Raw genomic sequence first — 22,558 nt, 5'->3', positions numbered from 1 at the left:
AGCGTTGGGTTCGTGCACTAGCTGGAGGAGCCGCGCTCTCTGTCCTAGAGGGGCTGGGGCCCTTTGCCTGGCCTCAGCTGGCACTTTGCAATCCAGTCCCGTCTTCCATTGTTGCTCTGACTCCAGGCCTCCAATCCAAGCCAAAGAATCCACAGCAGCGTCTCAGGGATCCACTGGAAACTCTGTCACTGACATCACAGGCTCTGCGGGGCTGGATCGGGAAGGGAGCACTCTGCTTACCCAGGGATTCACCTCTATTCAGCTTCTTATTCTGCGCCCATCCTGGCGACCACTGAGCTTTGCCCTTTAGGGTTACTTTAAGAGCCAGGAGAGGTGCAGACCAGGGCCCCATTGGGCTGGGCGCTGCCCAGATGCACAGCAAGAGGCAGTCCCTGGCCCAGAGAAAAGCGGGGAGGAAGAGTGATCACAAATGGGGAACTGAGGCACAGAGCTATGAAGGGCTCCTCTGCACGAACAATTAATTTGTGGCAGGCTGGAATGTGCAGCTGCTTCGCGCTAACCCTCTTTGAAAGGGGATGAGATCAAAGCGCACCGATGAAGGGCAAGTGCACGTCAGCAGGGTCCCCTGCGACAGTTCGTCCGGGGCAGGCCGGGGGAGGGTGGATTCACACCCCAACCTGCTGTGAATTGTTCTTGTAGACAAGTGACTGACCCAAGGCCACACAGGGTGTCTGTGGCAGAGTCAGGAATTGACCCCCAGCTCTCTGGAGGCCCAGCACAGCCTCTTCACCACAAGATCACCTGAACTGGCTCAGTAGCAGCTGTTTTATCCCCCTCTTCTGTCTGTCTGGGAATTTAACCGTCGCTCAGCACTCGTTCGTCCCAACCCCCAGTCCATCATACACCTTCCCCCTTGAATTTATTTTGGGGGTGAGTCCAAATCTGGATTGGGGCCAGAATTAGCAGTGTTATTTATTAGGCGTAGCCTCCAGGAGCCGCTGCCATGGTTCAGTACCTCAGGTGCTGGGCACACAGAACAGAAAGATAGACTCTGCCCTTGCCTCCATATCGGGGCAAATCACACACGCCCTTGGCCCCCGTCCGGATCTGAGTAACTGTACCGGGGGCTGTGCTATTCTCAGCCTGGATCCGGTTCTGAATTCTGGATCTAAAGATCCTTCGCTCATCAAGACCATCGCTGTAGTCCAGGTGACGTGTCTCTCCGGGATGGTGAGGGGGGACCTATAAGCGGGTGGGCATTGCACTGACACTGCAGAACAGCTGAGGATCTCAAAGCACTTTTCAGGCAGAGGGCCAGCAGCAAGATCCCCCTTCCGCTGGAATTGGGCCAGATTCTGAACCAAACCCCATGGCTACGTCTACACTGGCATGATTTTCCGCAAATGCTTTTAATGGAAAAGTTTTTCCATTAAAAGCATTTGTGGAAAAGAGCGTCTAGATTGGCATGGACGCTTTTCCGCAAAAGCACTTTTTCCGGAAAAGCGTCCATGGCCAATCTAGACGCACTTTTCCACAAAAAAGCCCCACTCGCCATTTTCGCGATCGGGGCTTTTTTGCGCAAAACAATACCGCGATGTCTACACTGGCCCTCTTGCGCAAAACAATACCGCGTTGTCTACACTGGCCCTCTTGCGCAAAACAATACTGCGTTGTCTACACTGGCCCTCTTGCGCAAAACAATACTGCGTTGTCTACACTGGCCCTCTTGCGCAAAAGCATTCACTTACATGAGATCGCCAGCGTTCTTGCGGAAATTCAAGCGGCCAGTGTAGACAGCCGGCAAGTTTTTCCGCAAAAGCAGTTGCTTTTGCGGAAAAACTTGCCAGTCTAGACGCAGCCCATAGGTTATCGAGAAGCTCCGAGCAGGCAGCTCTGGGAGGCAGCCCAGGACTGTCCTTTGTTCTGTGCTTGTACAGCACCTTGCATAGGGGGATTCTGGACTTTGGCTCAGGCTCCTAGGTGAGAGGGTAACTAATACTCTAGATCAGTCTTTCCCAAATGGTGTTCCGCGGAATCCTGAAAACAAGGGTCCCGCAAGAAAATTCCATTACAATAACATTGTATGATTTAAAAATAATAATAATGAATGTTTAAGCATTTATGAATTTTATTGCAAACCATTTCCATGTGTGTTTGCCATGATTCGTGTCCCTGCGTAATGCCAGCTTAGCCAGAGAATGGGGACAATGTCACTACTCAGCGCTGCGCGCACAGTCGGTCAGTGGTGCGATCGCCTGTTCTACCACTGTAAACCCCCCTCCTCGCTCTCAGGCAGCGTGGATCCCGTGGGTGACTGGATACCAATCGACTAGCACCGCGTCGGACAAAGTCGACGCTTCAGCTGTTGTGACGGCGCGTTGGGGGTCCCCCGTCTCCTGCACCCCGAAATGGCACAAACAGACTCCACCAGCCAGTGGAATTGAGGGTGGTTTATTGCTCCTCCAGGATACAGCACAGCACAGATGTCATCTGGTTACAGGAACTGGGGCTAAGAGGCCTCAGTGCCCCCTTGAGATGGGGGGATCCCCGCCCCCTCCCCAGTTCCTTCTTCCCTGCTTTCCAGCCAGGAACTAACTCTCCTCTTCCAGCCCTGCCCCCAGCCAGGGCAGCATTCCACCTTCCTTTGTTCCTCTCCCTGGGGGGTGACTGGTCAGACAGGTTGAGACCTTCTTTGCATAATGACTCATGGCCTGTCCTTCTGGGCCACGGTACCAACTGCAGCCAGTGGGGGTTACCCCAGAGCCAGCAGCGTAGAAACCAGCCAGGTACCCCCACTACGTCACAGCTGTCACACCAGTTGCTTGTATGGGAGTGTGCAGGCCGTATAGTTGCGTGATGTCTTGTATTTAGAAATGTAACCGTGACCAATCTAAATGGACGATGATCCATTAATCTACATCTCATGACCTTGTTTAGCATTTATTGATTATTATCCTTACTTACCTGTGGTCTGCTTTTTCAGCTGCATCGATAAGACAGTTATTAGGGGTTCCGCAAAATTCTTTCGAGTTTAAAAGGGTTCCGGGGCCAAATAAAATCGGGGAACACTGCCCCAGAGCACTGATGTTTCCTCACTGATTCAGTACCAGCGTGGCCTTGAGCTAGAAAGGCTCTTTAGACTTTGCATCTGACGAAGTGGGTCTTTGATGCATCTGATGCAACCTATGATGCATCTGACGAAGTGGGTCTTTGCCCACGAAAGCTTATGCTCCTACACTTCAGTTAGTCTATAAGGTGCCACAGGACTCCTCGTCGCTTCTTTAGACTTGTTCCCCTAATGCAGCACCTGGAGGGTTAACTCCTCCCCAGCTGCTAATAGCTGGCTTGTTTCACAGGCTGGGCCCCTCCCACAGCCAAGGTGATAATTCAGGTGAGCTGGGAGGCAGCCAGAGGAGCTGGATGTGTGAGAGCTCTGTGGGGCCCAGGCTTGTGTCTCAGCCTGGAACAAGGGCAGGCTGGCTAGGCAGCCTTAGTGGGGTTTGCCCTGGGGTCTGTATGGATTGCTCCAGTAGCTTCACCAAAAGGTGCTTGCGTAGTAGGTTCCTGGCCAGGTAAGGGAGGCAGGTTGCTCTCTGGGTGGGTGTTTCCTGAATCAAGTTTATGAAGCAGATCCCGGTTTGCTCTCTGCTAGCACTTGTGCTTGGCCCTTTGCCGCCCTCAGCGAGAGCCTTCTGGTTGCTATTTCAGGGCTTTCTGCCCCCCAGTCACACGAAGTGTCAGCTCCTCCTGCTTCCAGCTTCTAACCCTCTCCTGGGAGCTCCCTTGGCCTTTAACCTCCTCTCAGATGACCCCTGGCAAACGTTGGGAGGGCTGAATGTTCTCTCCGGCTGTGCTGCAAAGAGCGCCGGAGGGGTGGCCGCTGAGTTGTGTTCAGTCTCCTTCGCTTGTCTCCGTTTCTACTGCCCGGTTAGCGCTCTTGTACGTGGGGTGGCTTGGGCACATGCTCCATATTCATTGCTGTCATTTTCATACCCGCTAGAGGCCTGGGGCCCACAGGACTGCGTGCATAGCAAGGGACGTTTTCGGCTCCCAAGAGTTTCTAGTGGAACCAGACAGAGCCGAGCGACCGGAAAGGCCAGGAGCCCCGTTCTGTGGCCAGGTTAAGTTACGTGCCCAGGGAGTCGTGTGGCAGAGCGGGTTTTGAAAGCAGCGCTACTGAATCTTAGCCCAGTGCGGAGGCTGCTTGGCCCACCACACCGGGAAAACTCCATGGTCAGTTTCCTTTTCCGGTTCACCTGTGCATCTGTTGGTGCTGATAAGGGCCCATTGAATTGTCCTTGCTGCTTTCATCCTGGCTAAGATGCGCCACTGTTGGAACAATAATAAACCAGCAAATCTAACACAACAGGCTGCTCCATTCTGATCACATACCCGCTAGCTGCAAACAGCCATCAAAACGATGCCCCCCAATTCAGTTCCCATGTCTCTTAGCTCACCTACCCCCCTGCCCACCCCTCCCCAGGGCAACTTGCACTATGCTTCAGTGTTTGCTGGTTACACTTTCCAATTGCAATGCAGGCTTCCTGGGATCCCTTCCTGCTGGTTTTAGGTTCAGCTTGACGCTTGCTTGCTAAATCTAAGCGTGGCCTTTAAGCAGTGTTTAGAAATGTGGGCTCTAGTGTGCTCGTCCCCTCCCGCTAGCGCCTGCCTGCTAGGCTGGGTCTGCTGCAGCCTCAGTTTTGTGACCTTCAGCCGCCATCCCTTTGCGCTGGCGTTGTCAAGGCTTTTGAACCCAGTTCATGCTGCTGCGTGAACCCAAGCCATGACACGCTGGTGGGCAGTAATGCATGCATTGAAACCTCTGCCCAGCTCCCCCACCACACTGGGGCTGTGTCTAGACTGGCCAGTTTTTCCAGAAAATCAGCCGCTTTTCCGGAAAAACTTGCCAGCTGTCTACACTGGCCGTTTGAATTTCCGCAAAAGCACTGACTTCCTACTGTAAGAAATCAGTGCTTCTTGCGGAAATACTATGCTGCTCCCGTTCAGGCAAAAGTCCTTTTGCACAAAACTTTTGTGCAAAAGGGCCAGTGTAGACAGCTCAGGTTTGTTTTCCGCAAAAAAGCCTCGATCGCGAAAATGTCATTTGGAGGGCGCGACTGTTTCCCTGTGGCTGGACCGAGAGGTGCGGTGCTAGGCAGATCTCCACTGGGCGCTTCTCTTACACCCACCCCAGAGTGGATTGTGCAGCCCTGTAAGAAAGTGCCTGTCGCTTTCTCTGTCCATTTGACCTTCCATGTCTGGTCCTTACTCCCCTGGTGGCTGGGTCACACTGCTATCTGAGGGTCTCTGGGCTTCGTTTTCACTCTCTGACCCTCTCAGAGCAGCATTTGCAGCTGGGACAGTCGGCTGAAGATTTTAGGCTCCCCTGTCACAGGTTTTGCCACGGTTTAGGCTGGATTCCCTCATCCCTGATGGAGCAGTCGGGCCTGGGTTGGTAAAGCAGGAGCGGAATGTCGCTTTCATGCATGCGGGGACGTGTCTAAATGTGGTCAGCTGGACTGAAGGGGGAAAAGGGCACGTGTGTGTGTTAAACCAAGAATGGATTAACCCCTTAGCCTAAGGGTCTGTCTACACTGCAGTTAAACATCTAGGCCGGCCCAGGTGAGCTGGCTTACGCTGCAGGACCTTCCCCCGAGTGTCTACACTACAGTTTTCCAGCCCCACCCACCCGAAGGAGGTGGGGGTTAATTGCACCCAGTGCTTTTTTTGTGGCAGTACTTCCCGGTACACAGTACTGGCACCTCCAGCCAGAGCTTACCTGGAAGGAACGGAGTGTACTGTCCAACAGTCAGCTGAGCCAGGTGTCTTAAAGGGGCCACGTGTCTTAAAAGGGCAGTGTTGGCCCCATCCTCCCAGCTTGTTTTTTCTTTTTTTTTTGCTTAACAACTTTTCCCCTGGAGTACCGGCACTTTTTTTTTTTTCTCACAAAAAAAAGCACCAATTTGCACCGGAAGGCATCGTGCATGAGACAGCAAAAATTTCAGGACTGAAGTGGGTTCAAAGGGTCACTTGCAATTCTCGACCTCCATCTGGGCAGCCTGCACCTGGGATCCGCTCAGTCTTGTCCTAGGCACTGATATGCCCTTAGGCCTGGAGGAGCCGAGGAGGGATTTTTCCCTCCATACTTAGGTATTTTCTTGTGTAGGGCTGTGTTTACTGGCTCACAGTGGTTGAGAGCATGGGCGCTGTGTGTCAGGGAAGCCCAAGTCCTACTCCTGGCTCGCTGCATCACTTCTGTGCCTCAGTTTCCCCTCTGTACAATGGGGATCGTTCTGACTTTTTCTTTAAGTGCTTTGAGATCCTTGGGCAAAAGGTTCTGTTCAGTGCAAACTGTCAATGGCTTAACTCCATAAGGAGGCCCCAAAGAGTTAGCTTGCTGGTTTAGGGGAGATTGCAGCCTAATTTAGTAAGGGGGATACCCCGAATACGGCTGCAGCTTTGGTGTTTTGTTCCAGTTGCTAAGAGATCATTAGGCTGTGGCTTAGCTGTGTCACTGATTTTCTTTTCTGCTTCTTGCACCTTCTAGGAATCCGCTGGTCTGTTGGCAGTAGGGATATTATAATGGTTAACCAGTTAACTATTTTAGCGCAGAACCAGCCTCCTGGCCCCTCTGTGGCCATGGCTGTGTGGTCTCACCATTTGGCCCACTTGCCTTTCCGTAGCTGGGGCTGCTCCAGCCTGGCCTGGCTGGCTGCTGCCGGAGTTCACCGGCAAGGACCGGTCAGCCAGTAAGTGTACCAGTGAGCTCCATGCTTCTGGGTTGACCATTCAACATCTCTCATTGGTGGAAGCTGCACTTATTATTAATCATGTTTATTGTTGTAGTGCCTAGACACCAGCCCAGCCAAACAGGATCCTCTCATGCTTGATGCTTAAGGGCACAGAATAGCCTGCCCCACGTAGCTCAGAGTCTGAGGCCATGTCGACAGTACCGCGTATGTGGGCAACATTTGTGTCACTCGGGTGTGAAAAAACACCTGGCCTCGTGCATGGGTTTTGCTGGCATATGTGGCGGTGTGCACAGCACTACGTCAGCGGGAGAGCTTCCCATCCACACAGCTGTGCTGCTGTAAGCTCTCCAGCGTGGACAGAGCCGGAGTTCAGTTCACATGCAGACTGTTGCAGAAAAGAGAGAGGCAAGTACTCTGTGCTCTCCCTTGTGGAGAGCTCTGTGTTTTCTCTTGTTTAGAATAACTCTATTCAGGCGGGAACTAGGGATGTTAAATCTCGGTTAATTGAAGAGTCAATTCAATTAACCTCATGAATTCTTATTGTTTAGTCGACTAGTCTATAGTCCCTGGGGGTGGGGCCTTCCAGCCCCACTCCTGAGGAACCGCCTGCCACTCCAAGCTGCTGCCTCTGTATCAGAGGCAGCAGCGTGGAATTCCAGCTCCCCTTGCTGATATAGAGGCAGCAGCTCGGGGTGGCAGCAACCCCTGTCTGTGGGGCAGGGCTGAGCTCCCAGACCCAGTGCAAGCCAGAACTGAGCCTGGCTGCCTGCCCACCTGGCTCCTAATACCCTTTAAATGCAGAACTGCAACGGGGGTAGGTCCCGGATCCAGCGCAAACCAGAACTGAGCTGGGAAGCTGGCCAGCCTGCTAAAAAATGTACTGGCCAGTGCAGGGGAGAAATGCATGTAGTCTGTAGCATTAACCAGTCAGCTTTTGCTTGTCGGTTAATCGGTTAGTCGACTACACTATTACATCCCTAACGAGAACCAGTTGCTGTGTGCATGCGGAGTTATCTCAAGCTCCCCTCTGCCCGTTTTGTTACCAGATCATATGGGAAATGTTTTTAGTTTTGATCAAAAAATGTGCTGAACTATTTTGGCTGAAACCCAAAACACTTGGATTGGGAAATCCTGCCACAGTGCCACATGGGAGCTGTCGTGTGGGAGCCTCTAGAGCAGCCATGGGCAACTGAGGCTAGCGAGTGGGCTGCATGAGTGGCCCTCTTTCATCCCAGTGGGGCCGCAAGATTGTCATAACCAAGACGGTCGTCCGGCATGGGGTAGTTTTGCAGATTGCGCTGGCGTGCCTAGGATTTGCGGGAAGTGCTGATTGAACCGTACTTATTCCCACAATAGAAGAACTAGGGATCACCAAATGAAATTAATAGGCAGCAGGTTTAAAACAAACAAAAGGAAGTTTTTTCTTCACTCAACCTGTGGAACTCCTTGCCAGAGGATGCAGTGAAGGCTAGAACTTTAACAGGGTTCAAAAAAGAGCTAGCTAGATTCATGGAGGTTAGGTCCATCAATGGCTATTAGCCAGGATGGGTAGGAATGGTGTCCCTAGCCTCTGTTTGTCTGGAAATGGGTGACAGGAGAGGGAACACGTGAGGATTGCCTGTTGTGATCCCTCCCTCTGGGGTGTCTGGTATTGGCCGCTGTCAGGAGACAGGATGCTGGGGTAGATGGACTGTTGGTCTGACCCAGAATGCCGTTCTTATCTTCTCGATAGTACAACTTCCCAACCTGACGCCTCCCAGGGGCCTGTGCTTTGTTTCTGCAAAGCAGCAGAGCTACTCTGACGGATGCGCTGTGAAACATTTCATAGAGGCAGCGCGAAGGTCTTTCTCCTCCGCCCAGCGGGGCACCCAAAAGTATTGGGAGGAGATAGCTGGGATCCCAAACAATGTTCCCTAATTTGGTGTCTGGGTAACCTGCCCAGAGATTCTGAAATCCCCAGCTGCCGGGTGTCTGGGCCGGTGTGCTCTCACATGTCTGCATTGGATGCAGGCTGCTGACACGTGCTGCTGTTCTGAGGCTACCGCAAGCTCCGTGTGTGGGGATCGCTGCGTGGCCTGTTCTCAGAGAACGTCCCGAGTCGTACGTACATGGGGGCGGTGCTGGGCATTCGGTGAAGCCCGCAAGTGGCGTGTGAGTGGCGTTAGTTGGGCACGGCGATGGCCCTGTGCGCACAGGTGTGTCTGGCTCGATACAGGCAGGAGACACAGAAGCCTTCACTGTGTCTAAAGCTTAGAGTGGCCCAGGGATGGGATGTTCCATCGCCGGATGGCTTGGGGCTGGTTGCTGGTGCAGGGCCGCGCCCCAGCAGCCAGAGCGTGGGGACAGCGAGATGGTGACCTGCCTGCCCATCTGGTCATGCAGCTGGGAAGGAGATCAGGGAAGGCTGTTGGGTTTTTGTGCAGAATCTGAACTGATTGCCGGTGTTGGAGGCCAGCTCAGTTCCAGTGTTTGCCTCCTCACCGGTTAAGAACATAAGAGCCACCAGACTGGGTCAGACCAAAAGTCCATCTAGCCCAGTGTCCTGTCTGCCAATGCCAGGTGCCCCAGGAGTGAACAGAACAGAATCATCAAGTGATCCCTCCCCTGTCATCTCTTCCCAGCTTCTGGCAAACACCTGGCTAATAGCCATTGATGTATCTATCTTACATGCATTGATCTAGTTCTTTTCAAACACTCTGATAGTCTTGGCCTTCACTACATCCTCTGGCAAGGAGTTCCACAGGTTGACTGTGTGACAAAATACTTCCTTTTGTTTGTTTAAAACCTAATGCCTATTAATTTCATGTGGTGACCCCCTCGCTCCTGTGTTATGTTGATTAGCTGCATTAGTTGGTTTCAACAAAAACAGCAAGGAGTCTGTTGGCACCGTAAAAATTAACACTAATTATGGCTTAAGCTTTCCTGAGCTGCAACTCACCTCATGAAACAGATTGTAGGAGTACAGAGACTCCCATCTGTTTCTTTTTCTTTCACTTTATGCCTCTGATGGCAACTCAGAAAAGCTTTTGCCCTAATAAAAAAGTATTTGGAGCGGGAAAGCTGGGGCATTTGGATACCTCCTACTTCTCTAAATTAACCCCACAGGTTCAGCTAAAGAAGTTATTCTTCACCCCTTGTTCTAAATTGTGGCTCTGTGCTACAGCCCAGAGGTGGCTGCATTTCAGTAGTGAGTGAAGGGACTTCATCAGGTAGTAATTGATGTCTCTGGGCTCCTGCAGGACTAAAGGCTTAGAAAGCTGTTGTTAAACACTTTACAATTATTGTTGTTATGGTAGCATCTAGCGGCCCATCTGAGATCACTGCCCCGTTGTGCTGAGTGCCGCGCAGACGCATAACGAGAGACAATTGCTGCACTGAAGAGCTTGCAGTTCAACTATCCAACACAGACAAAGCCTGGAGAGGGGAATGGAGGCATGTAGGTGCAGGGACGCACCCAAGGCCCCCCCAGCCATGCAGTGGCAGGGCAGGGAGTTGGAGCCAGGTCTTCAGAGCCCCTGTCTCTTTTAAAATCAGTTTTAACCCTAACTAGCTGCAGGAGGCTGCTTCCTCCTATGTCAGGCTCCCGGAGTCTGTCGCTGTTTCCCGCCCAGCTATTGGTGTCTCGGCAGCTCTTGACGGCCACACGGGGCTTCTGATCCAGTTAATTGGTTCCTCTCTCCCCTGCTGCCAGTGCGGGGGCTTCTCAGCCCAGCTAGAAGGCAGCCGGGAGCGGAGGAGGGTGGGGAGGCGGGCAGCGGCTCTCGGTATCAGCCTGACGTTGCTCCTGGATCCAGCAGCTGATGCAGCAGGGAGTGATGCAGTGAGGGTGGAGGGGGGAAGAGCCGTGCTGGTCAGCCGGCTGCCTGGCGTTCTTGCCCAGTGAGCAGCGAGCCAGCGCAGGCCCCAGCCCGGCGCGCACTGGGGTGTGGAGCAGGGTGGGCGCGTGGCGGACGGGAAAGATCTCGGGATGCCGGCTGCGGATTGAGCTGGGAGCCGAGGTGATGCGTCTCCTGCCGCGCCCTGGGAGAAGGGCCTGATTTCTGCACTGGTGCGTGTCGCGGGCAGCGTCCTTACTCCTTCCCTCAGGTACGTGAGGAGACAGGTGCTGCCTCCCAGGCTGCCTGCCGGGAGAGGGGCTGGAGGCAGCAGAGGCTGCTGGGGGAGCGCATGCTCTGCCCCTCCCGGGCTGACCCCCCAGGCAGGTGTAATGGCAGCTGCTGCTGGGCCGGGGCTTGCTCCTTGGGTGTTCAGGGGGAGGCCTGCTGGGGAGAACTGAAGCCTGTTTTGCCAGCGGAGGGGAAAGTCGGGGCAGGGAGACAGACCCCGACTGGAGGCCTGGCCTGCTCGGCGGGGAGACGCCATCCCAGGTTTGGCTCCGGCCATTGGCGGGGGGAGTTGAGTGGCTTCTGTGATGAAGGGGGAATTTCCTGTAGTGTTTTCATGGGGTGTGTGTGAGACGTATGCCTCAGTTTCCCCTACATTTTGTATGGCAACCTGGGGTGTGGAGGCCTCCCTTGACTGTTTAGGAGAGGTGAGGGGGTGGGTGTGACTCAGCTGGCTGAGCCTGAATGGGCCATTACAAAGGATCCGTGGGAAATCCAAGGAGACAGGAGCAACTGTCCAGAGGGAGATGGGTTGCTCTACTCTTGGCAGGGAAGCTGAGCAAAGACCCCAGCTGGAGAGTAAAGCAGGGGATGGTGTGAGGTGCTTCTCACCTGGGTCAGACACAGCTTGGGGTTCCTTACAGTGAGAGTTGGGGGATGAGGGCAAGGGGGTCCCACCCCCACCCCCAAGGTCCCCGGCCTGCCAGGGGTCTTCTTTTTCCTCCCCCCAGCTCCTCAAGCCTAACGGGGCCTCTTCAGCCCCCCTGCTCACCCAGATGGAGGGACATTCTCTTGCTCCCCTCCCCTGCCAGGGACCTTTTCTCCCCACCTCCAGCAATGCAGCCGAGGGCGGGGGGAAGGGTTACTTTGTGCTGGCAGCTCCCCAGTCCTGCAGGCCCGTCCCGTCGTGGTGTGGCTGCCCCCAGTGGCGTCTCAGCGTATCGCTCTCCTTTGCACGCTCCCTTGCACGCTCCCTGGCTCCAGGGACCACGCTCAGTATCGCGCCTCCCCCCCGTGCCCCTCCCTTTCCGGGCTGTGGAAAACAGCCTCATTCCCAGCACTGCCTGTGTTCCGGGCTCTACCAGACCTGACCTTGCTTTCCGTTAGGAGAAGACGGAGCTGCCTGCCGAATTTGGTGGCCCCAGCTCCTGCTGGAATTTAGGAGGCTGTTCTTGAACAAAGGGACTCTCATGCGGACAGACGTGCAGGGGTGGCCCTAGACTAGCTGCCAGCAACCGGCGCCCTAGGCGAGCCCTGCAATCGGCGCCCCCCCCCCCAGACCCCTCAATGATACTGCACCACCCATTTGGTGCCCCATTTAACTTGGCGACCGCCTAGTTCTCCTGTATGGACGGGCCACCCCTGCAGACGTGCACAAATCTCTACAGATGTGGAGGGGAAACCAGGCCCCAGCCTGACCTCTCAGCCTGACAGCGGCTCTGTCCGCCTGTCGCCCTCCTGCCCTGCAGCTGAGAGATGAGTCCAGGCTGGGTGGGGCTGGTCCATGCTAGCCCTGCCTCCAGCTTAGGTTTGGATGCCTCCTGCTTGCTCAGCTTCCCCCGAGCGCTGTGCTGAGCCAGGTTCTGCGACGTGGCGGCAGGTTAGGGGGCGGCTGTGGATTTTGTTCATCTCACCAGTTCCACGATGGGGATTTGAACCCGGATTGCTGCTTCCCTGCAGAGCCGGGGCGAGGCCGGGTGTGTTAACTCAGCGTACCGTCTACTGGCCCTGGACGCTGCTTTATAGCCTCTCGGATCTTACCGCGGGGGAAAGGGCACAAGGAACAAAGGTGTTTGTGTCTGGAGACTTGACACGCCTGCTCCTCAGGTCTGAGTTTGTGGCCAGATCTGCCCAGTTCATGTTTCTTCAGGGCTGGGGGAGGCAGAGCCCGTCCCCTGGAGAGATGAAGGCAGGGTCGCTAGGACACAGTCAGCTGATGTCTGGGAAACGCTTTGATCTCACTGCTCTCGTGTCCTCTTCCTCGCCACCTTTCCCAGAGATCTGTCACGGGAGGGAAGTCTCCCTTCTAACCCTGAGTATTAAACATTGGTAACCGCTTCCATGCGGGATGATGCTCTGGCATGTCTGGTGAAGGAGGCGCTGCTGCCTGCTTCCGGGGGAGATGGGCGTAGGGCAGGCATGGGCAAGAATTCTTGACCAGGGGGCCACTTCAGAAATTTTTTAAGTGGCCCCAGGCTGCCCTGGAGGGGCGGGGCCTCAGGCAGAAGGGGCGGGCCCAGGACACTTCCTGCTTCCCCACCCACCAGCCCTGATTGGTCTGGAGGTGGGGGAAGCGCACAAAGTCTTTGCCCCCTCCCCCCCAAGAACCTTCCAGCTGTTCTGAACAGCTGGCGATTCTCTCTAGGTACTTGTACCCCTGGCGGTGGGGGGAGACTTCCCATGCTCCTCTCTGCTGCCCCCAGGTCAGTCAGGGCCTGGGAAGGGGGAGCAGGTGAAGTCTCTTGCTCCCTGTCCCCACCCTGCCAGGCAGCGCCACGCCTAGAGTCAACCGCCAACTAAGCAGCAGCTGGTGGTTAATTTTATGTGCTGGGAGAATTCACGTGCTCCCCCCCCACCCACGCCCTGATTGGCCTGTGTCGGGGGGGCATGGTGGGACTGGGGGGTGAAGGGGCGAGTGAGGCGCAGTGTCAGTGTTGGGGGGGCATGGTGGAATCAGTTAGCGAAGGGGCGGGTGAGGTGCATTCGCAGTGTTGGGGGGGCATGCTAGGACCGGTGGGCGATAGGGTGGGTGAGGTGCATTCGCAGTGTTGGGGGGGCATGCTAGGACCGGTGGGCGATAGGGTGGGTGACGCACGTTGGCAGTGTCGGGGGGTCATGCTGGGACCGGGGGGCGAAGGGGCGGGTGACGCACGTTGGCAGTGTCGGGGGGTTGTGCTGGGACCGGGGGACGAAGGGGCGGGTGAGGCGCGGTGGCAGTGTCGGGGGGGGGGGGCATGCTGGGCACCAGTGTGACAGAGAACTGCAGTGTGACTGGATGGTGGGGTGCTCAGGGTCAGTCTGTGAGCCTGGGGGTGTACGTGGCTGCACGTGGTACTAGCTCTGAGTAGGGAGTTGCCCCTTCAGAGCACAAAACTCGCGCGCCTGTCGCGGGACTTGCAGGGCGACGCGGAGCTGGACGCCGTAGGAGACTCGCTAGCCACGGGTCAGCCACTAGAGGGGGACAGCGTGTCTGAGCGTGGGTTGTCCGTGCCGGTCACCCTCCATCTAGGTCGGCGATGGGAGGATCCCAGTCTTCAGGCAGGTCTGTCGCCCAGCGATTGGGGTGTGGCTGCTGCTTTTGCTGCGAGCTGCCTGCCTGCCCCATTGCTCCACTCAGCGTGCTCTTCCCGCCCTAGGTTCCTGCCGGCAGTCAGCAATGGGGACGTGGTGGTCCCCGGGACTCGGACTGGTAGCTGGAAGAGGAAGAGCATCCGACGAGGTAGGGTTCTGGAGATGCATCGAAATGACTTTGGGTTCCTTCAGACTCGCGTCCCGTCTCCTGTGCCCGAGGCAGGTATCACTAGAACGGCTCTCTGGCCAGGTGGAGCGTGTCCGAGCCCATCGGCGGGACAACACGTTACACTTCCGTTACCAGGCCCCACAGAGGGGGCTGACCAGCCAATGGGCTGAAATTAGAGAAGGGCCTGATCCCGGCTTTGCCTGAGGATCAGTGCCCGGCCCAGATGTGGCTCTCACAGCTGGCCTCAATTCTCTCTCCTTGGGGCTAAGCCCCAGAGCCAAAGGACTTAGGAAGTCCAGCCAGAGAACTCAGGCCCCTGGTTTGAGCTCTCCCTAGCGACACCTCAGAGGGAGGGGCTGGGTTCTGGCATTGGCCATTGTGGCAGAAAAGGCACCAAGAGCAGCACATTGGAGGTTGGCTCTGAACTGTCGGGTGCTCCAGACAAGACCTGCTGTGAATTGCAGCCCAGTAGCACTCGGGGGCTGTGTCTAGACTGGCAAGTTTTTCCGCAAAATCATTTGATTTTGCGGAAAAACTTGCCAGCTTTCTACACTGGCTGCTTGAATTTCTGGAAAAGCACTGATGATCTCCTGTAAAATCATCAGTGCTTTTCCGGAAATACTATGCTGCTCCCGTTCGGGCAAAAGTCTTTTTCCGAAAGACTTTTGTGCAAAAGGGCCAGTGTAGACAGCATAGTGCTGTTTTCTGCAAAAAAGCCCCGATCGCGAAAATGGCGATTGGGGCTTTTTTGCGGAAAAGCGCGTCTAGATTGGCCACTAGACGCGATTTTTCTGAATCTAGACGCGATTTTTCCAAAAATGCTTTTAACAGAAAACTTTTCTGTTAAAAGCATTTTTGGAAAATCATGCCAGTCTAGACGTAGCTGGGATGTTTCTGTGCAGATCCCCAGGGAGAGACCGTTCCTGTCCAAAGAGTTGACAGTCTAAGTAGACAAAGGAGGAGGAGCAGTCCCAGAGGGGAAGTGACTTGGCTACTAGGTCACTGGCTGAGACCGGCATAGGGCGCAGATGTCCTGACTCAGTGCCCTGCCCGCTGGCCCATGCTGCCATTACACCGTCAAAGCCAGGTGTAGCTGAAGATCATGGTTCTCTCCTGTTGTCAGGTTCCTCTCCACAGCTTGCCCTGTGTTGCTTTTCATTCCAGGCGAGCGGTTTCAATTCCCAGACCTGGAGGAAGATGTGATCTATGATGACGTCCCATGTGAAAACCTGAACTCGGATCAGTTCGGTATGGACCCACCAGAATTCTGCCATGAGCACACGTGTCTTTCACTTCCTCCTCTCCCGTACGCTGTCCTCGCCCCTCTTTCTTATTTACTCCCTCCCCTGCCTCCGCCAGCTCTTTCCTTTCTCTCGTAGCCCCTTCCATCCAAGCAGCGTGGAGCCCTTACCTGAGTGGTGGGAGGAACGGAGGTGTGAACTCCATTTTACAAATGGGGATACTGAGGCAACCGTGGTGGCATGACTTGGTGATTCTGTGGCAGAGCTGGGAATAGAAGCCAGGAGTCCTGCCTCCTTAAACCAGATCTACGCTACAGCTGAGGTCGGCAGAACTTACAGTGCCTAGGGGTGTGAATAAACCACCCTCCTGATGCATGTAAGTCAGGGGTCCCCAATGTGGTGCCCGTGGGTGCCATGGTGCCCGCTGGGGCATTTCTGTGCGCCCGCCTAGTGACCAGGGCCAGCCCGAGCCGTTCTTGAGCCCCGGGCGCATGTGCGGCCCTGCCCCCAGCGCCCGGCAGCCCCAAAAGGTTGGGGACCACTGTAAGTTACAGCAACATAAGCACTTGTATGGACAGCCCTGCGTCGGCATGAGAGCTTCCTTTGCCAGCTCGCTACTGCCACGCATGGGGCTGGGGTCAGGGCCGTCCCTTGGGGGGGCCTGGGGCAACGCCCCCACCCCAGTGCCCTACATGTGAGACCCAGGACAACCTCTCTGCCGCGGGCCTGGTCCCCTCCTTCCCCAAGCCCCGTCCCGCCCCTTCTCCACTCTTTTGCCCACTCCCTCTTGCCACGCGAGCCGGAAGATTATGGGACCTGGGGCAGGACGGCAGCAGGGGCCTACCCCCCGCCATGCACTCAGCGCGGCGGTGGGAACCGGAGCGAGCCGGCACCCTGCTCCACTCCAGCCTGCTGCGCCTCGCTGCTTTGCAGCGCCTCCTAGGGCTGGGACGCTCTACTTCCTGCTGCCATGGTGGGGGGGACCCCTGCTGCCGCCCCACGCCAAGCCCCTCCTCGGGGGGCCTCCTGTCCATAGGATGGTTGAGGTGGCCTGGGGCGGCCGCCCTGAATCATCCTAGCATGGGACGGTTCTGGCTGGAGCAGTGAAGCTGACAGGACAGTTTTCCCCCGTCGGCTTTGAGCGGCTACATACAGTGATGCCGTGGCACCGTCTGCCGCGTAGCTGGGCCCTTGGACTGCTTCCCTGCTCCCTCGCCATTTGCTATGGGGGTATGGCCGTGTTGGTCCCAGCTGAGTAGGGAGACACGGTAGGTGGGTTATATCTTTTAGCTTCTCTTGATGGGAGAGACATGCTTAGGCAGAGCTCTCCTTCAGGCCTGGGAAACCTTCGAGTGTTACAGTGAATTACAAGTGGGGGTGAACTAAAACCCCTCCGGCACATCATTCACAATCTACAACCTCTCCTGGAAAACGATCCCTCACTCTCACAGGCCTTGGGAGACAGGCCAGCTGTCACCTACAGGCAGCCCCCCAGCATGAAGCAAAGACTCACCAGCAGCCACACACCACAAACACCCAGGAACCTCCCCCTGCAACAAACCCCGCCACTACCTCTGTCCACACATCTATACGTGCAACACCATCACAGGAACCAACCACATAAGCCGCACCATCGGGGCTCACGCTTCTGCACATCCGCTAACATCATCTATGCCATCAAGTGCTCCTCTGCCGTGGATATGGGCCAAACTGGCCAGTCTCTGCACCAAAGGATAAATGGACACAAATCAGACATCAGGAAAGGCAACACACACAAACCTGTGGGGAACACACTAACCTCCCTGGACACTCAGTAGTGGATTTGAAAGTAGCCATCCTTCTACAAAAGAACTTCAAACCCGGACGACAAAGGGAGTCAACCGGCCTGGAGTTCGTTTGCAAATTCAGTACTATCAATTTAGGATTGAATAAGGATCTGAACTGGTTAACGCGCTACAAAGGCAATTTCCCCTCTCCTGATTTTCACATTTTCACATCAAATGCTGCTAATGAGACACATCCATCCGGACTTGATTAGCCTTATTAACACCGGTCCTTCACTTGACAACTAACTTCTTGTGCTGTTCTTATATATGCCCCTGCCACTGCAATTTCCACTCCAACTCATCTGATGAAGTGGGGTTTTACCCACTAAAGCTTATGCCCTAATAAATCTGTTAGGGTATGTCTACACTACCCCGCTAGTTCGAACTAGCGGGGTAATGTATGCATACCGAACGTGCAAATGAAGCGGGATTTGAATTTCCCGGGCTTTATTTGCATAAGCCGGCCGGCGCCATTTTTAAATGCCGGCTTGTTCGAACCCCGTGCCGCGCGGCTACACGCGGCACGGGCTAGATAGTTCGAACTAGCTAGCCATTCCGAACTATCTGTTCCACGAGGCGTACAGATAGTTCGGAATGGCTAGCTAGATCGAACTATCTAGCCCGTACACGCGGCACGGGGTTCGAACAAGCTGGCATTTAAAAATGGCGCCGGCCGGCTTATGCAAATAAAGCCCGGGAAATTCAAATCCTGGGCTTCATTTGCACGTTCGGTATGCATACATTACCCCGCTAGTTCGAACTAGCGGGGTAGTGTAGACATACCCTTAGTCTCAAAGTTGCCAGAGGACTCCTTGTTTTTACATGTTTCAAGGTGAAGTGACCAGTTAACACCTCTCCAGTCACAGGGGGAGGGAACAGATTGTTGTAATAAGCCCTAAAATCCAGGTTCTGTATTTGGTCCCTGATTTTTAGTGTCTAGCAAAGTTGATGGATTTTAACTCCAAGGCTGCTCTTTTGAAGGCGTTGTAGCGGTTTCCTTTGAGGGCAAGGCAAGTCGGATGCGGAGTGATCGTTTTGTGAACAGTGCTTGCCTGTGGGTCATAGGGTGTTTTTGTCTTTTATCATAATTGTGTGGTGCGAGTTCATTCAAGAGCACAGAGACTGGCTGGCTTCAGCCCCATGGTTTGTGTTGGGGGATTGTGCATTGGAGGAGACACACCCCATGTGGAGAGAGGCCTGTGTAGGACCCATGGGTCTTAAAAAGTGTGCTGTGGGCGTGTCGATTACCTGCGTTGAGCTGTGGGCCCTGGACTCTGGGGAGCTTGCTTCTGGACATGGGGTGGTTTGGAGGCCAGAGGAGGGGCCAGGATCAGGGATTGCTAACAGGGAGTTCTCTAGGCGAAGGAGGAAGCTAATACAGGACCCTTGAGGGAAGTGGCTGTCTGTAGTGTGTGTTTGTGTTTGGGGCTTTCTTGCTGTGTGCTGAGCTTGTGTTTGGCTGTTTGGGTTTTTCCCCTCTCCCTTTCCCTCCCCCCCATGGAGTGTGTGCTGCGGCTGGCAGGTAAAAGCTGTGAGCTTCTAATCAGGGTTTGAAATCTAGAAGCCTCTGCTCATTGGTTGAGCCTTAAAAGGGGGAGGGGCTATCAGGCAGTCCAGGGCTTTATAAAGGAGTGAGTCAGCAACCAGGGAGCTTGTGAACAGGGACTGCTAACAGGGAGTTTTGAGAGGGAGTTAGGAAGGAGAGTGGGAAGGGGGTGAGATACATTCACCATTCTTTAAAACAGTGTTTCCCAAATTGTGGTCCATGGCCCAGTACCAGTCCTTAGAAAAAAAAATACCAGTCCTCAGAAAAATGTTCGCACACAATTCTAGGGAGAGAGCCCACCTGCTGTGGCGTCTCTGCTGGGCATGCTCCCGGGAGGCGGGGCTAGATCTGGCAGGCGCTAGGACCCAGGGAGAAGGCCGAGTGCCATGCGCACCAATGCAGAACGCCCGGCACTGGACGCAGCCAGGGGAGCTGGTGCTGGCCAATAACGCGACCGGGATTGGGGCCAGGAGGGGGGGGCAGAACAACCTGCCAGATAGGTAGGGTCAGCAACACGCCTCAGGCGTGACTGGGGGAGAGGACATGGGGTTACTCACCCGACCTCCAGAGCCCATACGAGCTGAGTCACCTGGCAGGCCTGAGAGGGACTTTCTAACCTTACCGGTCCCAAACGGGGGTGAAGTAGATACCTTGGGGTTGGGGTCGGGAAACTGCTCAGGGCAGTCAACCGGGCTTGCTCCTGTTAGCGCTGGGGGCTTTGGGAGGACCAGAAACAATTTATTTGCATATTCATCATTTGCTTAATGAATGTGCAAATATGCAAATAAATGTTACCGGTCCTCCAAAAGCTTGTGAATGGGTTTACTGGTCCCCGGTATCAAAAAGATTGGGAACCACTGCTTTAAAATCTTTTCACTGCACTCCTGCCCTTCAAGGAGGTATTTAATAACAGCTGAGGAATCTCTCAGAAGGAAGGCAGGTATGGATGGTGATAGGTCTGCAGTTGTTACCTGCACAGCATGTGCTATGTTTGTCATCTTCCCGGAAGAAAGAAGGGATTTCATCTGTACTAAGTACAAGCAGATCTCCATTTTGGAAGAAAAAATTAGAGGACTTGAGGCCCGAGTATCGACCCTACGTTCCATCAGAGAGGATGAAGTCTTCCTCGATAGAAGGCAGCGTTCAATCCTGCAGGCACAGCAGGCTGAAGAGCCAGTGACGGCAGTACAGGACAAGGAAGAAAACTGGCAGCATGTAATCTCTAGAAGAAGAAGGCGGCCAATTCAGGTATCCCCCTTTCCTGTAGGGGTAAGGAGCCGCTGTCAGACTCTCTCCACAGGCACTGCAGTGGAGAATGCTTTGGTAGGGACCTCTCAGGGTAGAAATCAGAAGGGAACACCATCTACAGGAAGGCATGGGATGCGTAATCCTAGGGTGGTGGTCGTGGAACCCCCATCCCGCAAAAGAAGATGATGGGTGGTGGTGATCGGGGACTCCCTTCTAAGAGGGACTGAGTCATCCATCTGCCGTCCAGTCCTGGCATCTTGAGAAGTGTGCTGCTTACCGGAAGCTCGCATTCAGGATGTGACCGAGAGTCTTCCAAAAGTGATCCAGCCTTCGGATCGCTACCCCTTTCTGCTTCTCCACGTAGGAACCAACGATGCGGCCAAGAATGACCCTGAGCGGGTCACAGCAGATTATGTAGCGCTGGGGAGAAAGATCAAGGAATTTGAAGTGCAAGTGATGTTCTCGTCCATCCTCCCTGTTGAAGGAAAAGGTCCAATTAAGGATTATCAAATTGAGGAAGTAAATGCGTGGTTGCGCAGGTGGTGTTGGAGAGAGGGCTCCGGTTTCTTTGACCATGGGACTCTATTCCGGACACACAGACTGTTAGGAAGAGATGGGATCCACCTAACCAAGAGAGGAAAGAGCATCTTCGCGGGCAGGCTTGCAAACCTAGTGAGGAGGGCTTTAAACTAGGTTCGTTGGGGGGCGGTGACCAAAGCCCAGTGCTAAGTAAGAAAATCGGATACCGGGAAGAAACACAAGGAGGAACAAGCAACAAGGGAGGGCCCTTATTCGGATGGAGAAGGCAGGGCGATCAGCTGGTTATCTAAGGCGTTTGTACACAAATGCAAGAAGCCTGGGAAACCAATAAGAAGAATTAGAAGCCCTGGCCCAGTCAAAGAACTATGATTTGATTGGAATAACAGAGACTTGGTGAGATGACTTGCATGACTGGAGCACTGTCATGGGAGGGTATAAACTGTGGAGGAAGAACAGGTGGAGGAGAAAAGGAGGAGGAGTTGCATTGTATGTAAGAGAACAGTATGATTGCTCGGAGCTCCAGCATAAAGAGGGAGAAAAGCCTATTGAGAGCCTATGAGTTAAGTTTAGAAGAGGAAGCAAGAGGGATGATGTGGTTGGTGTCTGCTGTAGACCACCAGATCAGGTGGATGAGGTAGACGAAACTTTCTTCAGACAACTGAGAGAAGCTTCCAGATGACAGGCCCTGGTTTTCATGGGGGACTTCAATCATTCTGACATCTGTTGGGAGACCAATACAGCAGTACACAGACAATCCAGGAAGTTTTTGGAGAATGTTGGGGGTAACTTACATGATACAAGTGCTGAAGGAACCAACCAGGGGCCATGCACACCTTGACCTGCTGCTCACAAACAGGGAGGAACTAGTACTGGAAGTAGAGGTGGGTGACATTCTGGGAAGAAGTGATCATGTGATGGTAGATTTCAGGATCTTGACCAAAGGGGGAGGGCTAGCTCAGTGGTTTGAGCATTGGCCTGTTAAACCCAAGGTTGTGAGTTCAATCCTTGTGGAGGCCATTTAGGGATTTGGGGCAAAAATTCATCAGGGATGGTACTTGGTCCTGCTGTGAAGGCAGGGGACAGGACTCGATGACCTTTCAAGGTCCCTTCCAGTTCTAGGAGATAGGCAATCTCCATTTAATTAAATTAAAGGAAGAAAGGAGAGTAGCAAAATACACACCATAGACTTCAGAAAAGTGGACTTTAACTCCCTCAGAGAACTGATGGTCAGGATTCCCTGGGATGGGGAAAGGAATCCAGGAGAGCTGGCAATATTTTAAGGAAGCCTTATTAAAGGCACAGGAAGAAACCATCCCATGCGCAGCAAGAAAAGCAAATATGTAAGTGGTAGGTGACCAGATTTGCTTACCGGGGAAATCCTTGGTGAGCTTAAACACAAAAAAGAAGCTTATAAGAAGTGGAAACTGGGACAGATGACTATTGCTTGAGAATGCAGGGGAGTTATCAGGAAGGTGAAAGCGCAATTGGACTTGCAGCTAGCAAGGGATGTGAAGGATAACAAGAAAGGTTCCTACAGGCATGTTAGCAATAAGAGGGTGATCAGAGAGGGTGTGGGGCCCTTACTGGATGAGGGAGGTAACCTAATGACAGATGATGTGGGAAAAGCTGAAGTACTCAATGCTTTCTTTGCCTCTGTCTTCACGGACAAGGTCAGCCCCCAGACAAATGCACTAAACGTACACAAATCCATGGGCCCGGATTTAATGCATCCGAGGGTACTGAGGGAGTTGGCAAATGTCATTGCGGAGCCTCTGGCCATTATATTTGAAAACTCGTGGAGATCGGGAGAGATCCCAGATGACTGGAAAAAGGCAAATGTAGTGCCCTTCTTTAAAACAAGGGAAGAATGATGATCCAGGG

At 54.2% G+C, this 22,558-nt stretch overlaps 1 protein-coding gene across 6 annotated transcripts in view; it reads left to right on the top strand.

Moving 5' to 3' along the window:
- The window catches only part of ARHGEF10L (Rho guanine nucleotide exchange factor 10 like), a 207,266-nt gene that overhangs the window by 81,970 nt on the left and 102,738 nt on the right, over positions 1 to 22,558 (top strand). For all 6 annotated transcript variants that reach the window (XM_089773156.1, XM_089773155.1, XM_089773157.1 and 3 more), the window contains exons 5-6: positions 14,173 to 14,255; positions 15,441 to 15,524. In XM_089773156.1, the coding sequence (XP_089629282.1) occupies positions 14,173 to 14,255; positions 15,441 to 15,524 (167 nt within the window). The remainder of the gene's footprint in view (positions 1 to 14,172; positions 14,256 to 15,440; positions 15,525 to 22,558) is intronic.

Source organism: Pelodiscus sinensis, chromosome 24 (genome assembly GCF_052426305.1).
Source record: "Pelodiscus sinensis isolate ZL-2025 chromosome 24, ASM5242630v1, whole genome shotgun sequence".
In the NCBI taxonomy this organism is placed as follows: Eukaryota; Metazoa; Chordata; order Testudines; family Trionychidae; genus Pelodiscus; species Pelodiscus sinensis.
This window is presented reverse-complemented; position numbering and strand designations above follow the sequence as displayed.